This window comes from Mus pahari, chromosome 3 (genome assembly GCF_900095145.1).
Source record: "Mus pahari chromosome 3, PAHARI_EIJ_v1.1, whole genome shotgun sequence".
Lineage (NCBI taxonomy): Eukaryota > Metazoa > Chordata > Mammalia > Rodentia > Muridae > Mus > Mus pahari.
The window spans coordinates 93,199,399-93,226,903 of record NC_034592.1 but is presented as its reverse complement, the minus strand read 5'-3'; the positions used below and the strand labels follow the sequence as shown (position 1 = coordinate 93,226,903).

The window sequence follows — 27,505 nt, the reverse complement described above, 5'->3', positions numbered from 1 at the left end:
TTTGGGATAGCATTTGAAATGTAAATGAAGAAAATATCTAATAGAATAATAATAAAAAAATTTGGTCCTGAATATACAGCACTGAACTGTGTAACACCAATAAAAGCTTCCTGAAACACCCTGGCTCATTCAAGACTATTGTGTGCTACAGACTGTAGTATTTTTACTGTACATACAAAGATTTCTATTCTATAGAAACACAATGGCTTACTCAGGAAAGTAAGGGAAAAGAAAGAGTTTCTTATTGTCCTTCCTCAGTATCTAAATATCAAATGTATATATTTTTAGATTGTACTATGCTATATATAACTTTACAGATTATTGTTTGAAATTGTGAGCTTCTTAAAACTTTATTAAATGACTTTTGACTTGCTTGTCATCATGAAAGAATTTTCAATCATTTCCAAAATGGTCCTAAATAAACCTCTGTCATTTTGTATTATACATTATAAAAATTTAACATTCTTGGTATTCCAGATCATAAAAAAAAATAAAAAAATAAAACATAAAATATTCATTAATTCTAAAACATTACTCTGTTAACAAGATTTCATTAGTATTCAGATTTGCTTTTGCCTTTAATAAATGGTAAGCACACAAACGCACAAACACATCCCCCCAAAATAGTTTTAAAATAAATTACTGTATTATTTATGTTTAAATGTGTTTTCTCTATATCTATTACAGACTTATATATTCAGGGTCAGAAAATAAATTTCTTAAGTAAAAATAAATTGTGAGTGGAAAAAGTTGAAGAGGCCTAAATGATGAAGCCTGAAGTAGTCTGAAATAGAGAAAGTTACTTAATAAACATTCAAAAATAAGTTGAGCCTTTTGAAAGTAGAAACCACAAACCCATTAGGTAATTAGTGAGCTTAAAGTCAGACTCATTAAAACCAGTAAAGTGAACTATGTCAATCTAGAGAAATGTGAAAGATATGTCATCAACAAGAAAAGAAACATAAGGAGCTCAGTTATACAAGCTAAATCTGGACACACGGACATATCTATACCTCTGGAATATCACCATTTTGACCTAAGAGTCGCATTTCGTTTTCCACTCGATGTAGCCAATTAGTATTTTCAGCAAACTGTTTCGACACCTCTTCTTTCTTTTTCTCTAGAAAACAGCTGTTGGTTTTCAACTTTTCCAGTTTGCGATTTCGTTTGCAAGTGGCCTGAAACACAACAGTGTATTTAATAGTTCACCTAGTTGTTATAATTGATATGCACAACACTAAAAAAGAAATACATTTTCTTATGCTGGTATAGTTCATTATGTTAAGCCTCGCTTACCATTTCCTCATTAAATATCATGACAAAATAGGCTACCAGGTGGCAGTCATTTTACAAAATTACATCTTGAGAGTTTATGGCTTTAAGAAATGCAGTGGTTAAATGGAAAAACTATGAGGTTTTGGTATGCTACATTTGTAAAGTTCATATAAGGTTAGATAAATTCCATGATTTCTTTAATCAAAATAAAATAGCATGCACACTCTGGCCTTGTCTTTTCTCCAATCTGAAAGATGTGAAGAACAAAAGAGTTTTACTATTCTAATTTGTCTGCTCTAAATGAGAGAAAAATGTATCAGAGCCATTTATTAATAACTGACCTCACCTATGGTCAGGCTGAGTACCAAAACAGATATGCTGAGCATATTTGGTACTTTACATAAGGTATCCCTGGTCGTATTTGGTCTTCTAATATTCTTATACCCCAAAGGCTATACACATCAACATGGGAACTATCGGTCAAAATAGCTTGGTTTCTCTGAGCAATTTGCCAATTGACACTCAACTAAATAATTACCATATATGCTGGTGTACCTAAAACAGAGTCCTCAGAGATGAGAAGAAACAGAGGACAGGAACCAACAAATAAAGAGCAGAGCAACACATTCTTGGTTAAAGACCTTGTCTTCATTAGGTAATAAATTATCATTCTAAAAATTATTAATTAATATTTTCAGGCATAGGAAAATCTTCATTTTGGTAGAGGATATTAGCTTGCAAGTATTTAGTGCCAAGCAAATGTGACTGCTGTTAAGTTAGAGTCAGATTCTAGATATCTATACATTTCCTTAACTTTCCTTCAGAGAAAATAAAATGGTCAAGGAAAAGCAGACTTACAGGTTATGGTCAAATGTTCAGCCGGGAGGTAGTGGTGTACACCTTTAATCCCAGCACTTGGGAGGCAGAGACAGGAGGATTTCTGAGTTCAAGACCAGCCTAGTCTACAAAGTGAGTTCCAGGACAGCCAGAGCTACAGAGAAACCCTGTCTCGAAAAAAACCAATGTTCAGAGAACATGGCTGGTAAGTAGTGTCATTCCTATCAGGTTTCATAATCTCTTTATTGTCACTTCTCTAATTATATCCTAAATCATTTTTTATTCCTCTCACAGAAAACCTTACCAAAACTAAACAGCTGCTTAAAAAAACAAAATGCCCGTTTTTTTTCTCCCAAAATGGGAACAAAGGACAGAATACAAAATGCTAACATAACAGATGCTATACAGCAAAGGTTTTAACTTTGGTAGAAGCATCTGTAGTCTTCACATGAAGGTATGGGGTCCTTCTAGGGGAGTCACTGAGTCAAACTAATTTTTATAACACTTAAGAGTTCATTAGCCTTTTAAGTAGTCGACAAAAGTTTTTTTCAAAACAATGATTTATTTTAATGTGTGAGTATTTTGCTCTGATGGGAGAATGTACATCATGTGCATTACTTCTTCTGACAGAGGTCAGAAAAGATCATGAGGTAACTAAGAACTGAGTTACAGATGGTTGCAAGCCACTGCAAGTTTCTAGCACTTGGAGCTAGAAACTGAAACCAGGACCTCTGAGGAGCAACAAGTGCTCTTAACCACTGAGACAGCTCTCTAGCCAGCCTTCTTCATTCCCAATGACACATCAGGTTAAGAGTGTTCCAGGAGCTAACAGAGGGTAAAGTACAGAATATAAAAAGAGTAGATGAAAGAATACAGCTGTCATGTAGCCAGGCAGAGTTGCATATGTAAATCAATGCTATTTTTCTCACAAGCTTTTTTCTGATTTGGAAAATTAGTTATCTTCACAAACCTACAATTATTATTATTATTATTATTATTATTATTATTATTATTATTATTATTATTATTTTGGTTTTTCTGAGACAGGGTTTCTCTGTATAGCCCTGGCTGTCCTGGAACTCACTTTGTAGACCAGGCTGGCTTTGAACTCAGAAATCCACCTGCCTCTGCCTCCCAAGTGCTGGGGTTAAAGGCGTGCGCCACCACCGCCTGGCACAAACCTACAATTACAGCAAGTATTTCTATTTGTAGACAGCGTCTCTATAAAGAAAGGCAGTCCAAGTTTTAATGGTAGGAAAGGGTCCTAAACTTGAAGCTTAAGAGTGCTACAGCAGAAGCCAGGCATGGTAGCGCACACTTTTAATCCCAGCACTTGGGAGGCAGAGACAGGCAGATTTCTGAGTTCGAGGCCAGCCTGGTCTACAAAGCGAGTTCCATGACAGCCAGGGCTATACAGAGAAACCCTGTCTTGAAAAAACCAAGAGTGCTAGAGCAGAAAGTGGGAGATGTGGACTTTTGACTTTCTTCTGCTATTCAGAAAGTGTGAAAACTCAGACAAGTCAATCTCAATGGGTCTTCAGTCACTATGTGAAAAAGATAAAGGGTTTATACCTGCTTGAAGGTACTGGCAAATTACATTCCCTTTGCCTTAACATTTACCAATGTTATCGTCGTGACTCCTGAAATTGTGGGCAGGAAGTGATCTATGGATGTGAAGAAAATACAACACTAGAAAGGCCCTACCTGAAAACCCAAAAAGAACAATTTGACTTCTAATGTCCATCAAATTTATTTATTCTCTATGATTGGCATTCTGGATATTTTCCAATGGTCTACCCTGTTCTACCAAGAAAAGGTGTTTGGTAACACATTCTTAAATACGTATAGTAAATTCTGACATAAAAGTAGCACATTTCCTTATTCAGGCTTGAAAGAACTTTATACATTCAACACACAAAATGTTTAGAACAAAACAGGTCATGGGATAGAAAACATGATTCCAAAATTTTAGGTGTAATTATTACTTTGTGAAAAAAAATGCCCAAACAAACAAACCAGAAGAAAACAACATTCCCCCAAAACAAAACACAAACCAAAATAATCAAAACCCCACTACTAGGATGCAACATTTTTGATTATCTCACAAGCAAAACAACAGAGTTCAGAGCACAAATCCTAGTGCTAGCCCCCTAGAGTTTAAATCACAGATCAGCTACCTACGGTCTTTGTATTACTTTGGACAAAATGAGTTACCTGTAGCCATACTTAGGAAGGAGAATATTAAATACCTATGGAATTTTTGACAATTAAGTAAATTAATATATGTAAACTGCCTAAGCATTGCCTGCTACTATATGATTATTTAATTTTTAAAAATTCTAGTGTATAAATCCTTTAATTTTTGAAAATTTCATGTTTTCTTCACTCTGAGGTATTCTTTATTGGGAGTCTTTTTCTTTCATTCCTTTATCTTCCGTTCCTCTTTTATTACTAGCCACTTTTACAGTTTCCCCTAAATTACTTCAGTGTATAAATTCTTGGGTTTCTGTCTTATATGTTCAGTCTCCTGTGGGGAATTTCTTAAAGTTCTGGGCTGGTGTAGGGTTACTTCTCAGGGTAGTTTTGCATTGCGTTTAACAGGTTCTCAGACCTGGGGTTATTTGAATTTCTGGAGTTCAGCTTCTTGAGCTCTTTGTATATATTGGATATTAGTCCTCTATCAGATTTAGGAATGGTAAAAATTCTTTCCCAATATGTTGGTGGCCTTTTTGTCTTATTGACAGTATNTTTTGCCCTACAGAAGCTTTGCAATTTTATGAGGTCCCATTTGTCAATTCTTGATCTTACAGCGCAGGCCATTACTGTTCTGTTAAAGAATTTTTTCCCTGTGCCCATTTCTTCGAGGCTTTTCCCCATTTTCTTCTCTATATATTTCAGTGGACCATCCAGAGTACATCCCATAATCAGCCACCAATCGCAGACAATACTGCATATGCCAGCAAGATCTTGCTAAAAGGACACTGATATAGTTATCTCTTATGAGGCTATGCCAGTGCCTGGCAAATACAGAAGTGGATGCCCACAGTCATCTATAAGATAGAACACAGAGACCCCAATGGAGGACCTAGAGAAATTACCCAAGGAGCTGAAGGGGTCTGCGACTCTATAGGTGGAACAACAATATGAATTAATCAGTACCCCCAGAGCTTGTGTCTCTAGCTGCATATATAGCAGAAGATGGCTTAGTCAGCCATTGTTGGGAAGAGAGGCCCCTTGGTCATGCAAACTTTATATGCCCCATACAGGGGAATGCCAGAGCCAAGAAGTGGGAGTGAGTGGGCAGGGGAGCAGGGTGGAGGGAGGGTATAGGGGACATTTGGGATAGCATTTGAAATGTAAATGAAGAAAGTATCTAATAAAATAATTAAAAAAATTCTTTTCTGAATAAGAACAACAAAAACATAAATCCCCTCTTGGGTTAAGTTGTAAAGTGTTGGTGCATCTGAAAAGGCTGCCTCTACTTATAGGCCCTCAAGCAAGAACAAGTGCAAGTAAATGTTTGTTTTCTAAAGTTTCCCAAGTGTTTCCAATGGTTCCCACATTATATCCAAGTTTCAGAGAATGAGTAATGATTGGTGCTTTTCAAATCTCTAGAGGTTGGATATTTCCATGCTCCCTGTAGTTCACGCATACAGTAGCCAAGTACCTTTTCCACTTTGTCTTCAGAACACATCATCTCTATCTGTTCATGACACTGTTGGTCATAGGATGACTTTAGTTCATTTTCTTTAAGTAACATTTCTAACTTCAGATACTCTTGCCTGATTCTTTCTCGATTCTGGAACAAGCAGTTCAGAATTTCTTGAAATCTACCAAAAATAAAATGCAGCATTATATTTCATTAAATTTGCATTATAGAATATATAGCTTACTTAAATAACATGTATCACTCAGATTATACTCAACAATAAACAACTTTTTCCCATCACGGAATGTTTAGATGAGAGTATCACCTTAATTTCTATTACTTTAGGTTTCTTTCTGCTACAAAGAAAATCATGTTATGTAAATATTCAGGGTCCACAAGATTTCTGATATTAGTAATATCCTACATTTTGCCATATGTAGTCTAACTGCTTAGCAGAAAGGGAAAGGATGATAGCCTGGCTCTGGACTATGGCAATTCTCACGACCCTAGAAGCACTGCAGCCTCATGTGCTGCTTGGTGTTGGCTTACTGAGAAGAAAAACCAACAGGAGGCGTTATCATATGGTAGCTCCACGGCCCCCTAGGGGAAATCAGAGAACCAGTTTTAGCCTCAAAGATTATTATAGTCAAAATAGACCATAAGGCAAGGTACCCCCTACAGTTTGGCAGAGAGTCAACTGACACAGGCAGGTCCCAAAACAACCATGTTAACAATGTAGCCAACCTAGAGAAGTGGCTGCTAAAGGGCAAACTAAAGGATCAAATTTGTGGAGTTTATTAGATGCCAAGGATACAAAATTGATTACATCCTATGAAAATTTTTGTCCTTTCAGGACAAACAACATTGGTCACAACAATATTTTAGTCTTATAAACAATCCAGCCCCCCCCCCCCCCCCACAACCCCCCCCCCCCCCCCCCCAATAACTACAAAGTCTTCAAAATAAAATCAAGTCCACACATTTAAAAATAAATGTTCCTTGGGCAGAATTTTGAATACATTTGTAAGGATCTCTGGAAAAGGTACTGCCAATTTATGTCATTAGTTTTTAATGAAACTCACTAAGCCACAGTGCATTGACTTTAACTATAGTTTTGTTAAGCCAATGACTCTTTCATAGGAAGCACATGCGAACACTGTGAATTCACTGTACTGTAGTACACCAATGCTAGTGCCAATAAATGAACTGATAAGTTATCTTTAGGTTATACTCCAAGATAATATTTTAGTTTTTATAACTTTTTAATTCAAGGACAGAGTTTAAAACTGTCAAATTTATAAATTTTGGTCTAAATATTTTATTTGGTGTTTACTGTTTTTAGAGAAAGTCAATCAGTATCAAGGGTTTCTAGGTAATGACAAATAAATAAATAAATAAATAAATAAAAACAAACCCCAGAGCCTTTGGGCTAATATCCAGTTATCAGTGCGCTGGAAAACCCAAGATACAATTCTTAGATCACATGAAGCTTAAGAAGAAGGAAGACCAATGTGTGGGTGCTTTGGTCCTTCTTAGAAGGGGGAACAAAATACTCAAGGGAGCAAATATGGAGACAGTGTGGAGCAGAGACTGCCCCACCTGGGGATCCATCCCATATACAGTCTGATATAGCTGTCTCCTGAGAGGCTCTGTCAGAGCCTGACATATACAGAGGCAGATGCTTGCATCCAACCATTGAATTGATCACAGGGTTCCCAACTGAGGAGTTAGAGAAAGGACTGAAGGAGCTGGAGGGGTTTGCAACCCAATAGGAAGAACAATGATATCAACCAACCAGAGCTCCTAGGGTGTAAACCACCAACCAAGGAGTATACATGGAGGAACCTATGGACACAGCTGAGTAGCAGAGCCTTGTGCAGCATCAATAGAAGAGGCCCTTAGTCCCACAAAGGTTCGATGCCCCAGTGTAGGGGAACTCAAGGGCGGGGAGGCGGGAGTGGGTGGGTGGGGCACACCCTCATAGAAGCAGGAGGGGGTATGGGATAGAGGATTTCTGGGAGGGGGGAATCAGGAAAGGGGATAACATATCCAATAAAATAAATAACATATCCAATAAAAGAAAATTTAAAAATAAACCCACATAAAACAGAAATAAATCATATAGGGGCTTGGTAGTAACTACTTTCTAGTCATTCAGGATGTTTAAAGTAACTACAAAATTTTGTACTACTGTTTTTGGGTGAGACACAATGAATTAAGATTTTTACCACTTCCTTGGCATAGTCACAGCAGATTTTTACACCTGTTGTTTATGAAAAATTAATTGTATTTTTTTCCTTTTGTATTTTACAGATATTCTGGAGCAAGGAAATACCACATATATATTCATTATTTTTTTGAAGATGCACAAAAATGTTACTGAAGTTTTCGGGAATCAAGATTTTGTTAATTCACTGTATTAAAAAGCACCGAGTAACAATGTGAGTGATATTAAAAGGAGCATCATAGAGTACTGGGACAGTTTCTTCTGAGGAAAAATGACAAAGGGTTAAAGGATGCGTAACTTGATACATAAATAATTGATCATTTCATGGCTCGCACCATCTCCCATCCAAATAATTTTACCAGAAAGGAAAGTTAGGGGACTGTAAAGTCTGCTTAGAAATTAAGACAAGTTAAGAGCACTCAGCAAGCCTCCACATTCAGTTCACAGCACTCATGCTGGACAGATCACAACTACCTGTGCTCCAGGGATCCAACCCATGTGCATATACATATGCTCACACAGACACACTCATACACACAACCACACAGGAGAGAGAGAGAGAGAGAGAGAGAGAGAGAGAGAGAGAGAGAGAGAGAGAGAGAGAGAGAGAGAGAGAGAGAGAGAAAATGAATTAATTTAAGTCATCAACCCTGAAAAGGTTTACCACCTCCCCTCCCTAACAAGAACTGTGATACCAAACATAGAATCTGTAACCTAACACATGGTAGGCAAGCACTCTACACTACTCTTTCTATGCTTTCAATTCTGAGATACAGTTATCCTAAGTTTCCAGGCTGGACTTGAAACTGCAGTCCTTCTGACTCAGAATCCCAAGTAGCTGTGACTACAGAGTTGGGCTACCATTTTAGTTGAAAAATTACACTTGGTTAATGTTGTCAAATTTATAAAAGTAATCACTCTAATTTTGAAAAACTGCTAGTTTAATTTTTTAAGAATCTTGTATTATATTAGTGTTAATATCTTGTTTAACAATACATATTAATTATAACATTACATCATAGTAAAAGCTTTCTTTGATAGAAATAAATGAGATACAAGGAAAAACATGTATGTTTTAAGATAACAAACTCTGAGGAATTAAAAATTATTCTCTAAATAACAACTTAGTACTGTAACAGGCTATTTGGGAGATTAAACAACTCCAACATATGGAAAGATAGCATGCTTAGTGCCCTTGTACTTCAATAGTATACAGAGAAACTTTTTGTCACTGGCAGGAATAATTGTTAAATTAAATGTGATATTTGTAACACACACACACACACACACACACACACACACACACACACACACACACAATTTGAATATAATTTAAAATTGAGACCTCTTACTACATTCTGTAGTTGAGGAATATATCTTTTAACTCTACTGAAGAAGATTGTTGTAGTGATCAAATCAAATTTTACGGAGAAAGCCGAGATACAGTAACACAGTATTCAAAAGGACAATTTTTCCCCAATCAATTATCAAAAGTTTATGAATTGACCCATAAAGACAACAGAGCAAGATATATAAAGCTTGAGTGGGTCATTCTGGACAGGAAATATTCTATCATCCTACATCATGTGAAGCTCACTCAGATAATAACTGAAAATCAGTATGTGGGTTAGTAATTCTATACAGAATCAATAAAAACAGAACTTTATAAAACTTTACAAGTACTAAGGCAAAAGAGCGCAAAATAAACTAACTTCCCAGATAAGATAACTAGGTTTCTATTCCCTGGTTTTCCTATCTGTATAATTAAGAGCTGATTTCCAGAGTTTCACATGGAAATTATTTTCTGAATTCATTTGAGTGTATGTAGATACACTTAGATGATATATAACAAAACACGATGATTAATAAAACATAAAGCTACACGTTAAAACTATACATTTCTTATATGAGGTTTTAACAGCCTTACCTTTCAATTTCTCTGTCTTCCGTGTTTGAATGTACTAATTTAGCACAGTCATTTCTGTCAGCCAGGGCTTTCTGTTCTTCATAGGCCTTTAGTTTTTCTTTCAACATTAAAATCTAGCAGAGAAAAAAACTAATTAAAATACAAGTCAAATGATTTGTCTCCATCTTACATGGCCATTGCAAAAGCTCAGCTAAAAATAATAATCAAAACCAGATTACCATTCTAATAGGAAATACATCAAATTTTGGGACAATAAGGAATAAAACATCCCATAAATAAAAAACTGTAGGCAAATATGTTGACATACCTCTGCTTTCTGCATATTACATATCTTTACATACTGAGATATGTGACTGTTGAGATTAAGAACATTGCTCTTCAACTGTTGAAAAATAGAAATTTTGATTATAATCATACAGTTAAATAGAACACAAAGTGCCATTATATCTCATTAGCTAGGTTCCACCAATTTTCACTTTTTGACAACTCTAAGTATGTGAGTATCATGATTAATTATGGCCATATTTAAAATCTGGGACCAGAGAGTATGTTGAGCATACAGATGAAATTATAAGCAAATTGGCTTACTGAAAAAAAAAAAAAAAAAAGAAAAACAAAAAAACCCTCTAAGTATTTATTCACCAGATAATAAAAATTGCCTATTTTTTCCCTTTAAGAAATTCAGAATTCTGTTTTATGTGTGTATTTATATTAGTTTGTTATTTTTATATTTTCTGTAACAGTATGATCCTATTGGGGCTTTAATAGAATAGTCAGGAGAAAATTAAACATACAGTTAGTTTTTAAGATACTGGAAATGTTTCTCCAAGTGAGTTAGAACCAACCACTTAAAAGTCTTCAGGAGTTAGCCCGGATACTTGTAAAACTTAGCACAAAAGCAAAGCTAGAAACCTCCACAATGGGTTGGAGTAAGGACATGAAAATGTGTAAAAATCCTTGTACACTTATATAGTCTGACCTTTTATATAAATAGTATATGGACATTTCTCACATGGTGACACACTGTATATCTTCAGACTCTTAAAGGGGGAAAGGAAGAGGTTGATGAGACATCACATCAACTTAACTGAGGTCCCTTCTAAGAGGTTCTGTAATTTTAAAATAGGTATATTTTCACCTGCATCATTTTTAAAGTATCCACTTATATTAAAAAAATATTTTCCCAGCCATTCACGATCAGATACTCCTTGATTTAACACAAAATTATGCATGTGAAAATTTACTATAATGTTAAACAATTCACGTAAATAATGTTATAAACTGAGGTAGGTCTAATTTGTTGGTGCTCAGATAAACTGTATTATCACTTGTAAATATTTATCATAATTAATAAAAAAATAAATTTGAACACATTAAATCCTTGGCTTATTAATTATCTGGTGCTATCCAACCACCACGTGCCAAGATGTGAAGAAAAGAAAAAGGCACTAAAGTATAAAGTACTCTGCACCCATAAGAATGAGTAACAGTATCTACTGCAGAGGGGATCAAGATGCAGAAAGTGAGACTAAGTTACCTTCAGCAGCTAGCTAGGACATTTCTAACCTGAACTGACAAATTCCTTGACAGAAACTCCACCATAATTAAGACTTTAATTAGAGTTATGATAATAACATATACACAATATTTTTACAACAAAGTCAAAGTAAATGCACTTACAGAAGATTTAATTTCCTTTGCACGATTAGCATACTTAAGAGTGTTATATGTGTCATCATAAAATAAAGAGGAAGGACTAACAGCAGCTATCATTATAGTTTGACAGTTTCCTCCAAGAGAATCCTTCAGCAAACGAGTAAGCTTACTATTTCTGTAAGGAATATGCTGATTTCTTCTCTGAAAGAACAAAAGAAGAATACTTATTTCATTTCCACATATAAATAAAAAGTGAGTACTATTCCAGTAGGAGAATGTACACAACGCCCAGTGATATGACTGACATCTGACGTGACGTGAACTCATCTTTACTATCCAGCGAATAGTTGAAAGTCCCATCTGCAGTGGACAGCATGGCTTACCAGGTAAGGAGAGATGGCCTCCCCCATGCCTGAGGGCGATCCTTAGAGTCCCTGTGGCAGAATGGAGCACTCACTCTAGAGGGCAGCCTCTGATGTCAGTGCACATTCACACGTACACACAAGGAAATACAATTCTAAAACTGACATCTCTAAGTACAAACTTTACAAACAGCTATCAAGGTGACAAGTTAAGTGTGTCTGAAAACAAGGGTGGCGGGGCAACATGTGCCTGTGACCCCAGCTGCTTGGTAGGTAGCTTGGAGGACAAAGCACGGTTGTATTTCTTAAACAACCAACCAAAAACCAACATCAATGAAACAAACACAAACTCCCAGAAACTGAAGTGACTTTATTAATTAGCAGTAGTATATCATGTGCATGTTTCAATTTTCAACTCTGAATATAAAGCATCTTGCCTTTTCTTTTTTCAGTAAAAACTGAAATGTGTTTACTTTTCCAAAGTGAATGTTAAAATGGTAAGTAACAAAAGTGTACAGAGATTTGAGATTCATTTAGGGAATCTATTTCTAGATGAATGATGTTTGATCGATCTATCTATCTATCTATCTATCTATCTTGAATTAATTGCATGTTGCTTTTTCAATGGTCATGTAATTTCTGTCACTTGCCCTCTTAAGAAAGTCTTCCTAATAATTTTAAAATAATTACTCTAAATTAAAATAATGTCAGTGGTAATTTTCCTAAAGCTTCTAGGTCTGTTTTAGCTTCAATTATCACACTTTAAAAACAATTTAACACACCGTCAGCACTATACACTAGTAAGTACTTCTGCTATAAGCTGCATGGAAAAGTTTTAAATGCCTCAAAGCTTTAGGAAACATTCTATTATTTAATTATACTTTAGATCTTACACATCCTTTTTCTTTTCTTAACTCTATTGTATTACTACAACTTTACAGTACATTATAAAATACTAACTAGACAGACTTAGTCTAAAGGTTTTTTTATGTCTTCATGTCAATTAATTATCATTTTTGCCATCTCCTGATCATTGCATCATTATTTACAATGAAGTTCAAAGTTGGTTATCTGACAGAAAAGCATCCAATACTGAGCCTGGTGGAACAGACCTGAAATGAAAGCTTTTGGAGGCTGAGAGAAGAGGCTAGAAAGTCCAAGACCAGCCTAATCAACTCACTGAAACCCTGCCTCAAAAAAAAAAAAAAAAAAAAAAAAAAGAATAGAGTACTTTCTTTTCTAGCACACATGAGGTATTGGGTTCAATCCCAAGTACCACAAAATGCATACACACAAAAATAGTCTCTCATGAAACAACAAACACAAAATAACACTCATGTAGCATTATTTAGTAGTTCAGGGTCACTGACATCTGTTATCTGTATCTACAAAATATTGCACACTTATTAAGTAACATGTTAAGTAAACATATGGTACCTACCTTTGTATCTGCTAAGGCATTGATGACATTCCCAAGAGCTAAGAGAGATTTGTTAATATTTGTGCCTTCTACAAATTGTGTCCCTTTAGCACGCGAAACACTGGCCCTCTCAGATCCTGCGAGGTCGATGAGTGACAGTTTGGCTATACGGACATTTTGATTGATGCTTGCTGTTTTGTCCTGTTGTCGCAAATAAATCTTAGATCATAGAACAGGGTAAAAGGAGTGTAAATTTTAATGGAATTAAAGGAAACGCTTTACTTAGAAAAATATACACATGAAGGCAAATCATTCTCCTTTTAAAAAGCAACAAACAGCATTATGTCTGATATCAGTATTAGAATTACTAAAGTTTAGAAAAATATTAAATCAAGACTTGTATATATGAGTTTTGATATTAAAGGCTGTCCCAAAGACCCATATACTAATTGAGCTTCCATCTTGGTGCCTTGGTGATTTCAAGATGAAAACCCAACAGGTCTATGTATAGTACAAGCTATTTTCAGGCAAGGGAATGTGTGTGTGTGATGGATCACATGAGTCCAGAAGTTTGAAGATCAACCTAGACATATGATATGCTAAGACTCTGGTGTCTCTTACACTTTACAAAGAACAAAGAGGAAAACAAGTGGGAAGTCTTTGGGTCATGGGTATTTCCTTCAAGGAAAGAATAGAGTCTTAGCTCATCTCTAATCCTATCTACTTTTCCATCCAGGTTATAAGGTATGTAACATCCCCCATCAATGATGTGCTGCCTCACCACAGGCCCCAAAGCAGTAAGGCCAGCTGACACCAGACCAACACTTCCAGCCCTGTGTGTGAAAATAAACTGTTCATTACAATTTGATCATTTCAAGAATTTCAGCTGTTCAGGAAGGTACAATCCACTCAACTTCTTTGAGACAGGTGGTCATGTGGCCATGAGCTTACTAGTCAAAAATGACCTTGAAATTCAGAACCTCTCTACCCTTGGAACACCCACCAGATTTATAGGTTTAAGCCACTGTGCCCAGTTTAATTGTGCTGAAGACTGAAATTAGTGCTTTATGTATATTAGGCAAGCATTTTATCAACTGAGCTCCCCCCTCAACTCCTTATGTAACCATCTTCATTGCTTTTTAGATTTTAACATGATAGGTGGAAGAGAGATGGGACATAAGAAAGATCTAATACCTTCTAGAGAAATCTCACTGTCATAAACACTTCTCCAAAAACTATTGATAAAGAAAATGTCAGTCAGTGGGAGAGAAAGGATACAACTACTGAATAGACACTATCTGAATGATTTAACTACCTTAGATATGAATACTTTAACTGTAACTTTTTGATAAGATGGATTTCACAGGCTAGTGACATGGTCAAAGAGCTTACCACAAGGCTTGAAGACTGAGAGTCCCCAGACCCTTATAAGGAATATTGTCACCCCAGCCCACTTTGTTCTTAAAAGTACTTCAACGTCAAAAATATTTAAAATATAAGAGAGTCCTGAGAGTCCCCAGACCCAACTGTGATGGGAGGAGAGTACTGATTCCCCAAAGTCCTTTGCTATGTAATTTAAAATACAGAATATTGTCACCCCAGCCCACTTTGCTCTTAAAATTACTTGAACATCAAAAATATTTAAAATATAAGAGAGTCCTGAGAGTCCCCAGACCCAACTGTGATGGGAGGAGAGTGCCGATTCCCCAAAGTACTTTGCTATGTAATTTAAAATACAGTTCTACATAAATAACCAGTACAGTACAGTACTGTGTCAGCTGAATAATTCTTAAGGAATACAATATTATAAGGAATATTCTCACACTAATGGCCTTGGCTTTCGTAGGCAAGGTGTTGTAGTGCTTGTAATCCCAACTACTCAGGATGCTGGGGTAAAAGGAACAAAAACAAAAATCAGGCCTGGGCATTGCTACTTAATGACCTTAAAGCCAACCTGCTCATCTTAATGAGATTATGTCTTAAAACAGAGTAAAACAGCAAACAAAGTGGCAAAGTAATGGAAGTGCTGAGGAACAGATGGCTATGAAACTTTATTGCCACATATGAAAACTACTCATGAGCTTGCCTTTATTGTAATTGACAACTTAACAGTCATAGCCTAAAGTAAAGGCCCGTTACCTGGAAAACAGCATGAGAACGAGAAGACACAGCATTCACGTCAGTGGGATGCTGGGTCCTGTTTTTGTTTCCATTGTCTAATAGCTGTAATATTTCCTCTGAAGATTTAGGCTAGGAATTCAATAGAAAAAAAAAGTATTTAGTAATCTATTTTTAAAAATTTCAACTAACCTTTATTTATTTAAGTGCCAGGGAAAACCAAGCCCAAGGCCTGATAAATGATAGGGAGGTGATCAATTACAGAGCTACATCCCAGACCCTCAGTAAGCTTTCTGAACAAATGATAGCTTTAAAGGTAAAAGAAAATGTTTTTTATGAATTATTTCCTATTAAATGTTGACTATGCAGGATTTGTTTAGTACTTGGGGCTATCTAAGGAGTAGGAGGTAAAATCTAGTCTCTAAGATAATATACAAATGTACTCAAAAGAATAATAAATTTTCAGTAAGAATTAAAAGGAAAAATACCCCTCAATTGTTTCATAAGGACATTGTAACATGAATATTCAATAAGCGGCAGTACAATGAGGCTTTCCCAGCTATGATCTCTATTTTGCTAGCGTCACTGTGACCCTGGAAAGTAACTCAGGGCTTTAGATCTTTTGTAATTTACTTTAGTCTTAAATTTTATTAGTTTCTTTTTCAGACACAGCAGAGTCAAACTAATAGCTGGTAGAAATGGAAACTGCAGACTTGCTCATCAACAGAAAGAAGAGACATGCATAAACATACCTGGTGTAGAGTAAGACCCTGAACAAACACTCCTTTGTGGGCATCTTCTCGGACAGCAAGTGGTCCTGAGTTTGTCAAGAGGTCACGAATCTGTTCATTGTATACCTGAAAGAAAGAGAGAGAGAGAGAGAGAGAGAGAGAGAGAGAGAGAGAGAGAGAGAGAGAGAGAGAGTGAAAGAAAGAAAGAAAGAAAGAAAGAAAGAAAGAAAGAAAGAAAGAAAGAAAGAAAGAAAACCACAGTAACAGTGATGTTAAAATAGGTGATTATCTCACAAATTGTTGATTGAAGGTTTACAACTGCAGAACAGATTCTGATCACTTAGTTAACAACTGACAATTTTAGTTGGAATTATTATTCTCACCCACTAATATCTAACTTGGTTAACTGTAACAAAATAAAGGTAAGCTGGCTTTCTTGTTTCTGCAAAATAAACCAATTATAGAGACTAAATGTTAAATAAAGCCCAGTCAGAAACATGTATTTATGTCATTAATCTTTCAACTCCAGTCTAACAAACAATAGGAATAGTCCCTCTCATCTAAATTGTGATGGGACTAAGACCCAGAATATTTGTCCATGGTTAAAAAATTAACAGCAGAGTAAGTATTGATGATTTTACTGTCTACAAGAGGCAGCACAAAACAACTTTGACTTATCAGGTATTCACAATCTGAGCACACAAAAGTGATCACAAATGTGAGTTTGCTGACACACTTCTATAATTCGAACATAAAGAAAGCTGAGGCAGGAAGGTCATGAATGAGTTCAAGCCTGGATGTCCCCATAAGTATTTGAGACGGAACAAAGTACACCAAGAAAGCTTAATGACCGAGTTGGATCCTGCAGAGCTCTAAATAGGATGTCTTTATCTCAGCCTCCTAAAGGTTCAGGGAAGAGGGGACAGAATGACTCTAAGAGCCAGAAGTGGAGAAAACTGCATTTTGTAGACACAACAGGACAGGTGTACATATGAGTTCAGAGAGACTATGACAGTATTCATAAGACCTGTATTAGCCCAAAGCAGATAAAAATCTCAGCATTTAGCTGAGCAAGTGGACACAAAGGCTCACCTGTATACAAGAAGCTATCCACAAATGATAGCCATGGGACAGGAAAGTCACTTTCCTTCGATGGAGTGACAATGGGTCTCTAGTGACTACTCTCTAGAGGAGGGCAATGCTCAGGAATAATTTGTACTCCTTGTTTTTATTGGCATTTTTCTTTTTTCAAAGAAAAAGAACATGATGATGGTGGGCAAGGAGAGGAGAGATCTGGGAGGAGTTGTGGGATATGAAATATAAAGTATATTGAATGAAAACCTAATAGTAAAAAAAAAAGCACCAGATGCATTGGGGTGCATGTGTCATGTCAGTGCTCCTAAGGGGAGATAGGAAGCAGGCTTTCAAGTGTATGCAGTGCAGAAAAAATAAGAGAGACCCTGTTTTAAAAAGGACTGAATATAGAACAAACTCCTGAAAGATCTTTGGACCTCCACTCTAATGCTTGCACTTACCCACACATTAAAAGTAAAGAAACATCAGCAAACCCTGCAAATTCCAGCATAATGAAATTTATAAAAGTTAACACTGCCAATAGCGGGACTAACCAACTGTATATAACCGACTTGATATAAAGCATTAAGTATTCAGTACTTCTTCTGTGGTGCGTCTCCCAGCACTTAATCCAAGTATAATAGAGACAAAACAAACTGAGGATTCTATGCAAGTGTCATAAAATATAAAGAAAACAGAAACTGCTCACTAAAGGAGACCAAAAGCATGCAAGTGAATGTCATTCATGAAATGCAATGCTTTCAGGAAAAGACATAAATAATATAATTAGTAAAATTACATTAAGGTTCATAGATTAGACAGCGATGATCACTGTTGATATTTTGTTTTTGCTAAACAGTGATTGTTTAAAAATTTTCATGGTTCAACAAATTTATAACCTAAATAGTTCTGATGAATAAATGCACACACAACAGAGAGAGTGTAATGTTAAGCAGAGTCCAACTTACCTCTAGGTATGATACTGCAGTACTACACTCTTTCTCATCTTTAACCTCATCCATGCATTTGAAAAGGTCCAGCATTGTCAGGTACATGACCCCAGGTTCAGTAGCTGATCCTAGCATTGTGTGAGTTTTCCCAGATCCAGTGGCACCATATGCAAATACTGAATTTTTAATAAAAGGTTTGAGATTAACGCTCATTTTATAACATAGTATTAGTAAATCCACTATAGTGGTTTGTTCTAAGTAGATATCCTAAACAGTAACTAACTTCAAATCTGAAAGACATCAAAGGCATCACCTGATCCTACTTAGAACTAATGTTATTTTGTGTCTCCTACATTATCACAGGAATAAACATCTACTCCTCTTATTTGCTGTCAGAAAATGACATCCAGGCAAGGCAGTGGTGGCGCACGCCTTTAATCCCAGCACTTGGGAGGCAGAGGCAGGCTGATTTCTGAGTTCAAGGCCAGCCTGGTATACAGAGTGAGTTCCAGGACAGCCAGGGCTACACAGAGAAACCCTGTCTCAACCCCCCCCCCCAAAAAAAAAGGAAATGACGTCCATATTCATCCCTCCAGCACTGCCTCTATCAAGGTAGGCAGTATATCCTGTGCTTTAGAAAATAACTTGAAGCAAAACAGATATACTTACTGAACTGAATGAATTCACAAAGGTGATTTATAAAATTATTCTTTAAATGTTGTTTCTGTCAAATTATTTATTTCCACAATTCTATCCAGTACACATAGAAGTCATACATTTCTTCAAATTAAGAAACCCAGTTCATGGACAAACACTTAATACGATATTCAGTAACCTGATTCTCATATATTAATAACTGATAAAATAGGTTTTGAAATGAATTAAGCTGGTGTTTAGCTTATGAAAGCCTTAAGACAGCTAAATATATAAAGCCAAAGACAAACCAAAGAAACAGTATACAGAGAACCGTTTTTATCTTTTAAGCCAAAGGGAGAAGAAATCTCCTAAACTTCCTAAAGTTTTATGAAAGAAAGAACATCTGGATATTAGTGAGAATCAGCAGTTCTGACCAATAAACATCATTTTTTTCTTGATCAATAATCAAGTGGGTAACAAAAGTGAGTAAGATAGTCTTAGTGAAAACAGTTACAGTCAGGAATGTGGTATAGAAATGGGTAATTATAAAAACAAGAAACTAGTTTGCTATTGCTATAACTACCGAATTAACAGATCTTTTCAGAAAGAGTAATTAAAGCTTCTTTAAGGTATAGGGAATGTTTCCTGGTCTGGATATGGGCTTAAACTGTACAAAACTTAGTACAAAATTCTCAGGCTTCATGTGCTTTAACACTTAATACTAAGGAAAGTGTTAAATTGCAGGCTGTTCAAGATCAACAGTGAATATACTTGTCAGTACAAAAGGTGAAAAATCTGGCATCAATCAATTTTAAGAAGCACATGCCTCAATATAAAACCGAAAGTGTTTGTAGGGTAATGGCAATGCCCTGGCAAGATAAAGTTCCATAAACGATGAGCCATAGATGGTTACAACGTTTCAAAGAAACACTACTCTTCAATCCAATCTGCTGAAATCTCAAAACTGTTGGAATGTATATACCATGAAGTTGATTGTATTTACATATACAATATTTACAACAAAGTATATTTCCCTCCAAAAATAAAACTGAAGCTAGATGGAAAAATGACATTTCAAACTGAAACAATTACCTGTGCAATTGTATCCATTCAGAAAACTATGAAGAATTGGCTTCGTTGTGTGTTCAAAAACTTCCATTTGAGTTGAGGTTTCATCAAAAACAGCATCAAATACAAACTTAAGATCTTTATTTTGCCTTTTAGTAATATCAAAATTTGTAGTTTTCTTCCTGTGAAAAAAACTGATTTCTTCTTGTTTTGGATCAAAAACAAGTATATGTTTATCCACCACATGGACCACTTTACAGAACTGAGCTGCCTTTTCTTTTGCGTTCTCAGGACGCACACGGACAACTACTTTCATGTGGTGACATAAGTCTTCCTCAGTGCCAGACATTCTTAGTTCCCTCAATTCCTGTTACATGAATACCTGGGTATTTCTCTGAAATTAAAAAGGAAAAAGTCACTATTAGTTTCACTTAAAACTGGCATGTAATGTTCACCGAAAAGGTAATTTTTACGTCCCATCCACCTAGCAAATGTATTACTGGGAGAAATGTATATACATGTAGACCTATAAACTTAAACACCCCCAAAGATGGCACACACATACACAAAACCATGGTAAATAAGTCTTGAAATATTAATCAAGCTTAAACTCAAATACTAAAGCTGCTTATGGTCTGATTTTCACAAGGCTCTAACAGGTTTTTGGTTGGATCATAGAAATGAGCAGGAAAGAATCTTTCTGACTTGTATCAGCATAATAAATGGAGTTTTAGTTTGGAAACCCCTTTAAAGCAAGCTTGTTTGTAGGTCTCCTGGCAGTGGAAAGTGATGCACCTGGGCTGGTCTCTACTTGCAGGTGGGAGATACACTGTGTTAGCCCTGAGGTAAAAGCCACTAGCTAGCACATATCTAAAGAGGAGAGAAACAGTACACACTTATCATTTATTCAGAGGTCCTACTCTCTGACCTCTCAATGACACAAAATTTAAAGAACATCAGTAAATGCATAAAGTGTGCCCAAGAGGAAAAGGAAATGGATAAAGACCAACAGTTTGAAAAGTTCAACTATCCACAAAACAATTTAGAATCCAAAAGCCATGATACTTCCACTTCTGCAAAATGTGCATGTACAAGCACATATACTTGTATATCTCCATCCCTCAAACATTTAAATAGGAATAATTCCTCCCTCTCGAAGCATTCTTTAGTTGTCCATATTTCTTTGTATAGGGTCAAGGTCTTGTGGTTCTCCCCTCTGACTATATAAGCATGTCTACTGTTGTGTCCTTGTTCAGTTCACGTTAGGCAGTCATGATGTGAGACATTACTGGTATGGCTGACATTGTTAGGAGATAGTCTCATAGCAAACTCCGTGATGCTCTGGAATAATCCTAACACTTAAAAGGCCGAGTAAGAAGGATAGCTGTGAGTTCTAGGAAACCCTGAAGAAAAAGTTGGGTATATGGCACTTTTACTCCCAGAATTTGGAAAGCAGACACAGGTAGATCTTAGTGAATTTGAGGCCAGACTGTTAGGCACAGTAAGTTTCAGGCAACTAGAGCTATACAGACCCTGTTCGGAAGAAAAAAAAGAAATAAAGTAAGAAAAAAAGAAAAAGGAAAACCAAAGAAAACAAAACATCCCTGCAGAGAGCTTGAGCTGAGATAGTGTTATGTCACATCAACACCATTGGCTTCCAGTCTGTGAGCTGCTGGTGGGAGGTCTAGTCCTTGCCATCCCTGTCTCCAGTTAGTAGTGCACACCAGAGTATTCCTGCAAGAGACCTGGTTTGTGTAGAGCCCATGAATTCCAGAATTTTGCCTCTGGTGCCCTATCAAGTGTCTTTGCTGATACCACTCAAGTTATAGGATCAGTCTGTACCACTGAAAGTAGGCAAAGAAATACTACTAAAAAGTCCTTACTAGAGTCTAGGCTGAAAGCAGTTCTCAATATTCTCATCACAAAGGAATAAATCTCACTCAGAAGGGAAAACAAAATAGTTTGAGGTGAATGGATGGAGGGAACTAGCTGGGAGAGGTGGTGAGGAGGGGAGCTGAAATGGGGATTGGATATGGGGAGAGGGAATGTGGAAGACAGAGGGCTAGGAGTGAGAACAGCAATTGCTGAGACCTATCTCTGAGAGTAGCTGAAGATCAGGGATGGGGAGCTTCCTGGAGTCTATGGCCCTAGCTGAGATCCTACTGGGAAGGGGGATATAAAGACTGAAGTGGCCACCTCCTCTAACCAATAGAACTTTCATGGAGGGAGGGGGAAATCAACCCATTTACAAAACATCAACCCTAAATTTGTCCCACCTATAAGATACACAAGGATGAAGAAGGAGCAGAGATTGAGGTAACAGCCAACCAATGACTGGCCCAACTTGAGACATAACCATGCAGAAAGCCAATCCCTGACACTATTAATGATAACTCTGCTATGCTTGCAGACAGGAGCCTAGCATAATCATCTCCTGAGAGGTCTCATGCAACAGCTAATAGAAACAGATGCACAGAGACTCACAGCTAAACATCAGAATCTTGTAGAAGAGTTGGGGATAGAATAGAGTGAGCTGGAGGGATCAAGGACACCACAAGATAACCTACATACAGAGTCAACTATCCTGGGCCCACAGGTGCTCCCAGAGACTGAACCACCACCCAAAGACCATGCAGGGGCTAGACTTAGGCCCCCTATACATTTGTAGCAGATGTGGGTCTCATAACTATTGGAAAGGAGGTTGTCTCTGATTCTGTTGCTTGCCATTGGACCCCCTTCCCCCAAGTGAACTACCTGCTGTGACTGGATATCCAAGGGTAGGGTAGTACCCAAAGCGGTATGCATGGGTTTTCCCTTCTCTGAGAAGGGGATAATGGGGAGAGGAAGTTTTAAGGGTGGGACTGGAAGGAGGGGAAAGATGATACAGAAGGAGGGCAATTGGGATGTAAAGTGAATAAATAGAATATATATTTTATGAAAAACATTAAATAAAAAAAGGGGGGAAGAAATACATGTGAGGGGATGGATATATTCCTTAGATCAATGTGCTAAGATGACAATGGATATGCCAAATGTCATATTGTATTCGACATAGTCCATTATCTGTTAGTTAACAACAACAAAGAGCAGGAAATACCACCAACTGAGTAGATTTAAAGATGAAAAAGTTACTATGTAAAGATTTCAAGATGCATTTTCATTAAAAAAAAGGCAATGAAAAATGGTAAGATGGTATTTGGTCTGTTCGATTTACTATTTTCAAATATAGGAATTAAGTAACTGAGGCACAAGCTCTGAATAAAACGCTTAACTAGATGGTCTAGGATGAATACAGATAAGATTCTATGAAATAGCCTGATCAACAAGAGAGAAATCAGGCCTGATATTGAAAACTTAACCAACTACCCAGGGATCTTGGAGGAGACCCTACAATCATGGTACTAACCGAGCATAACCCCAACTCTACAGCGGCAATCTCTTTGCCATAGATGACTACCATTACAAAACATTACAGGCAATCCAAAAGTAGAGTAATGGAGTCAGTCCCAACGGCTACATCTATAGAACTAACACACTGAAGGTCCACGGATCAGAGGAAGAGATAGTGGGAAAATTATTAGGGCCAAAGAAACAGGGAGTGTGCAGTAGACCATCTCCTAGGAATATGAGAAACTAAAATGTCAAAGCCTAGCCAACATGACTAAACATCACCTGAACAATGAAGACAGGCTCACCCCTACACAAAGAACTCCGCAAAAGTAAGGACAAACTGTAGGAGTTGACTGTTCTTTCATGTAGATTCTGAGTATTGAATTCAAATCATCAGGTTTGGCATCAAGTGCCTTTATCTGCCGAGCCACCTTGCTGGCCATAGGTGTGTGTTTCAGGTGGCCAGTCCAAAAGTCTGTGAAAGCAATAAGCTTGTGCAAACTGAAGGCGAGTTGTTGGCATGGTGAATTTAATTCAATCATTTATTTCTTTTATAAGTGTTTAGTTTCAAATGCCTGGATGTAATTTTATCTGAAGAGCCTAAAGAATGCTCAAGGGAACCTTTGCTTTCTGGTGGCCTAGCTAAAGGACAAAGAGGAAAAGGAAATAAGATCAGTCTTTCTTCAAATCTGTAACAGGTTGAGACACAAAGTTACACTTGACATCGTACTTCTTAAACTCCTTTAAGAGACTGTCAAAATTTCTTCCCAAGTATCACCTGAATCTTTACTGCATTTTAAAATAACTATAGAAAGTTCCAATTAGCTTTAAACTCTTTCAACCTCATTAACTATTTTAAAAACTTGGTCCCATCCTTACCTAATTTTATCGTTTTAAACAATGAAAGATTGACCATAATTTTAAAGAATCATGCATCTTTCCTACTCTCTAAAGTCAAGAAAATGAATAAACCATCTTTCCTCCATGCTAGTGACAGAACCCAAGACTTATGCCCTCCCACAGAGCTCTACTCACTGTCCAATTTTCTTTTTTTTCTTTTTCTTTCTTTCTTTTTTTTTTTCTTTTGAGACAGGGTTTCTCTGTATAACCCTGGCTGTCCTGGAACTCACTTTGTAGACCAGGCTGGCCTCGAACTCTGAAATCCGCCTGCCTCTGCCTCCCGAGTGCTGGGATTAAAGGTGTTCTCCACCATGCCCGGCTCAATTTTCTTAATAGAATAACTACAGCAGAGAATAATCAAAATGTAAAAACCAGGCACTGTGACACATGTGCAGTTACAGCTACTGAGGAGGCTGAGGGAGGTCAGATTAAACCCAGGTACTAGAGATTGGTATATGAAACACTGAGACTATCAAGACAATGAAAAATACATGTAATATGTTTTTATTTTTTGTTTGAATATTTCATACGTTTTTAATGTTTTGATCAACTTTACCTGTAACTTCCTCCCATATCCCCATCATTTTTGCTCAAAACTTTTCATGTGCTTTTTCAAAATAACCCAAGTCCAGAAGTTTATGTATGAATCTACATTTAAATTTACTACATTTTATTTTCTCTGTGTGTTCTATGTGTCTGTGGGCATATGTATAATTGTATGTGGAGATCTGCTGACAAGTTGTAGGAAGCAATCTATCACATGGATCCCAGGAATGTAACTTTATCCACTAGGCATGTCACTAGTTCCAGAAAAATATTTCTTAAAGGTAAAAATATTTCAATTATACTGATGAACTCAGAAATTAATAAATTAATGTTTTCTTTTTCTAACATGGCTAAAAGTCTGGTATCTAGTTGATTCTGTATCAAGTACAAAGACCATGTTTAATATGAAACAGATAATTGTTATCTATGGAATAGGATGAAGATTTGCAAATTCTTCTTGGACAATGCTTTGAGGAGAATAGTATAGTCCCTGATCAATTTAGTCATAGTCCATCTTAAATAGTATGCTGTTAAAGAAGAAACAAAAGCCTTCCAGTCTGCACCAGCACCAGGTCACCTAGGCAGCGGAGTCAGCAGACACCCCCACAGTCCCTAGAGGACTGCCCACGCGATCTTGGATCACTGGTGAGTGGAACACAACATCTGCTCCAATCCAATTGTCATGGGCCTGTGACAGCAGGAACAAGGACACCAGAGCCTTTCCTGACCAGAGGCTCAGGTTCCATTTGATCAGTTCTGGTTTACCTGGTTTCGAACAGATCAGACAGCTCCAAGGTCCTTAAAGGTCCTTCCAGGCACTGTAACACGCCCAGGATCTTAGGATAAAAGGATCCCTGGATAACAGGTGCTGGGTCACAACAGTATTTCAGGGTCTCAGAGGAGCTTGACTGCCAAGAACTCTGACACACCCAGAGTCTCAGTTCACAGGAGCTCACAAGCAACAGATCACAGAGAAAGCTGGACTCTGAGAAGTCCAGAATCAACTGGGATTATAGGAATGACAGGCTCCAATCAGATATACTGAGGGCAGCAAGCACTTGAGATAATCAGATGGCAGGAAGCAAGTGTAAGAACAGAAATAACAGAAACCAAAGTTACTTGGCATCATCAGAACCAAATTCTCCCACCATAGCAAGTCCTAGGTACACCATCACACCAGAAAAGCAAGACATGGATCTAAAGTCACTTCTCAGGATGGTGATGGAGGACTTTAAGAAGGAAATACAGGAAAACACAGGTAAACAGCTAGAAGCCTTTAAAGTGGAAACACAATAATAACTTAGAGAGTTACAGGAAAACACTACCAAACAGGTGATGGAATTGAACAATACCATCCAGGATCTAAAAATGGAGGTAGAAACTATAAAGAAATCACAAAGGGAGACAACTCTGGAGATAGAAACGCTAGGAAAGAAATCAAGAACCATAGATGTGAGCATCAACAACAGAATATAAGAGATGGAAGAGAGAATCTCAGATGCAGAAGATTCAATAGGGAACATGGAGAACAATCAAAGAAAATACAAAATGCAAAAAGATCCTAACTCAAAACATCCAGGAAATCCAGGACACAATTAGAAGACCAAACCTACAAATAATAGTAGATGAGAATGAAGATTATCAACTTAAAGGGTCAGCAAATATCTTCAACAAAATAATAGAAGAAAACTTCCCATATCTAAAGAAAGAGAGGCCCATGAACATTCAAGAAGCCTACAGAACTCCAACTAGACTGGACCAAAAAAGAAATTCCTTCAGACACATAATAATCAGAACAACAAATGCACTAAGTAAAGACAGAATATTAAAAGCAGTAAGGGAAAAAGGTCAAGTAACATATAAACGCAGGCCCATTAGAATTACTCCAGACTTCTCACCAGAGACAATGAAAGCCGGAAGATCCTGGACAGATGTTATACAGACCCTAAGAGAACACAAATGCCAACCCAGGGTACTATACCCAGCTGAACTCTCAGTTACCATAGATGGAGAAACCAAAGTATTCCATTAGAAAACCAAATTCACACAATATCTATCAATGAATCCAGCCCTTCAAAGTATAATAACAGGAAAGCACCAATACAAGGAAGGAAACTACACCCTTGAAAAAGCAAGAAAATAATTCTTCAACAAACCTAAAAGACAGCCACAAGAACAGAATCCCAACTCTTAACAAGAAAAATAACAGGAAGCAACAGTTACATTTCCTTAATATCTCTTAATATCAATGGACTCAATTCTCCAATAAAGACATAGACTAACAGATTGGCTACATGAACAGGACCCAATATCTTGCTGCTTACAGGAAACCCACCTCAGGGAAAAAGACAGATACTACCTCAGAGTGAAAGGCTGGAAAACAATTTTCCAAGCAAATGGTCTGAAGAAACAAGCCGGAGTAGGCATTCTAATATTGAATAAAATTGATTGACTTCCAACCCAAAGTTAGCAAAAAACCCAAGGAGGGGCACTTCATACTCATCAAAGGTAAAATCTTCCAAGATGAACTCTCAATTCTAAATATGTATGCTCCAAATGCAAGGGCAGCCACATTCGTTAAAGAAACTTTAGAAAAGTTCAAAGCACACACTACACCTCACATATAATAGTGGAAGACTTCAACACCCCACTCTCATCAATGAACAGATCCTGGAAACAGAAACTAAACAGAGACACATGGACACTAACAGAAGTTATGAAACAAATGGATTTAACAGA

General features: G+C 36.9%; 1 protein-coding gene across 1 annotated transcript in view; it reads right to left on the bottom strand.

The window, feature by feature from the left end:
* Kif18a (kinesin family member 18A) overlaps window positions 1–20,322 on the bottom strand; it is a 55,379-nt gene extending 35,057 nt beyond the window's left edge. Inside the window, exons 1-10 of the mRNA XM_029537016.1 lie at window positions 19,955–20,322; window positions 18,245–18,402; window positions 16,224–16,328; window positions 15,493–15,603; window positions 13,375–13,572; window positions 11,596–11,772; window positions 10,223–10,297; window positions 9,916–10,028; window positions 5,780–5,942; window positions 1,014–1,178 (exon numbers count right to left, since the gene is read on the bottom strand). Coding sequence (XP_029392876.1) covers window positions 1,014–1,178; window positions 5,780–5,942; window positions 9,916–10,028; window positions 10,223–10,297; window positions 11,596–11,772; window positions 13,375–13,572; window positions 15,493–15,603; window positions 16,224–16,328; window positions 18,245–18,402; window positions 19,955–20,279 — 1,590 coding nt within the window. The 5' untranslated portion in view covers window positions 20,280–20,322. The remainder of the gene's footprint in view (window positions 1–1,013; window positions 1,179–5,779; window positions 5,943–9,915; window positions 10,029–10,222; window positions 10,298–11,595; window positions 11,773–13,374; window positions 13,573–15,492; window positions 15,604–16,223; window positions 16,329–18,244; window positions 18,403–19,954) is intronic.
* Window positions 20,323–27,505: the final 7,183 nt, after the last annotated feature.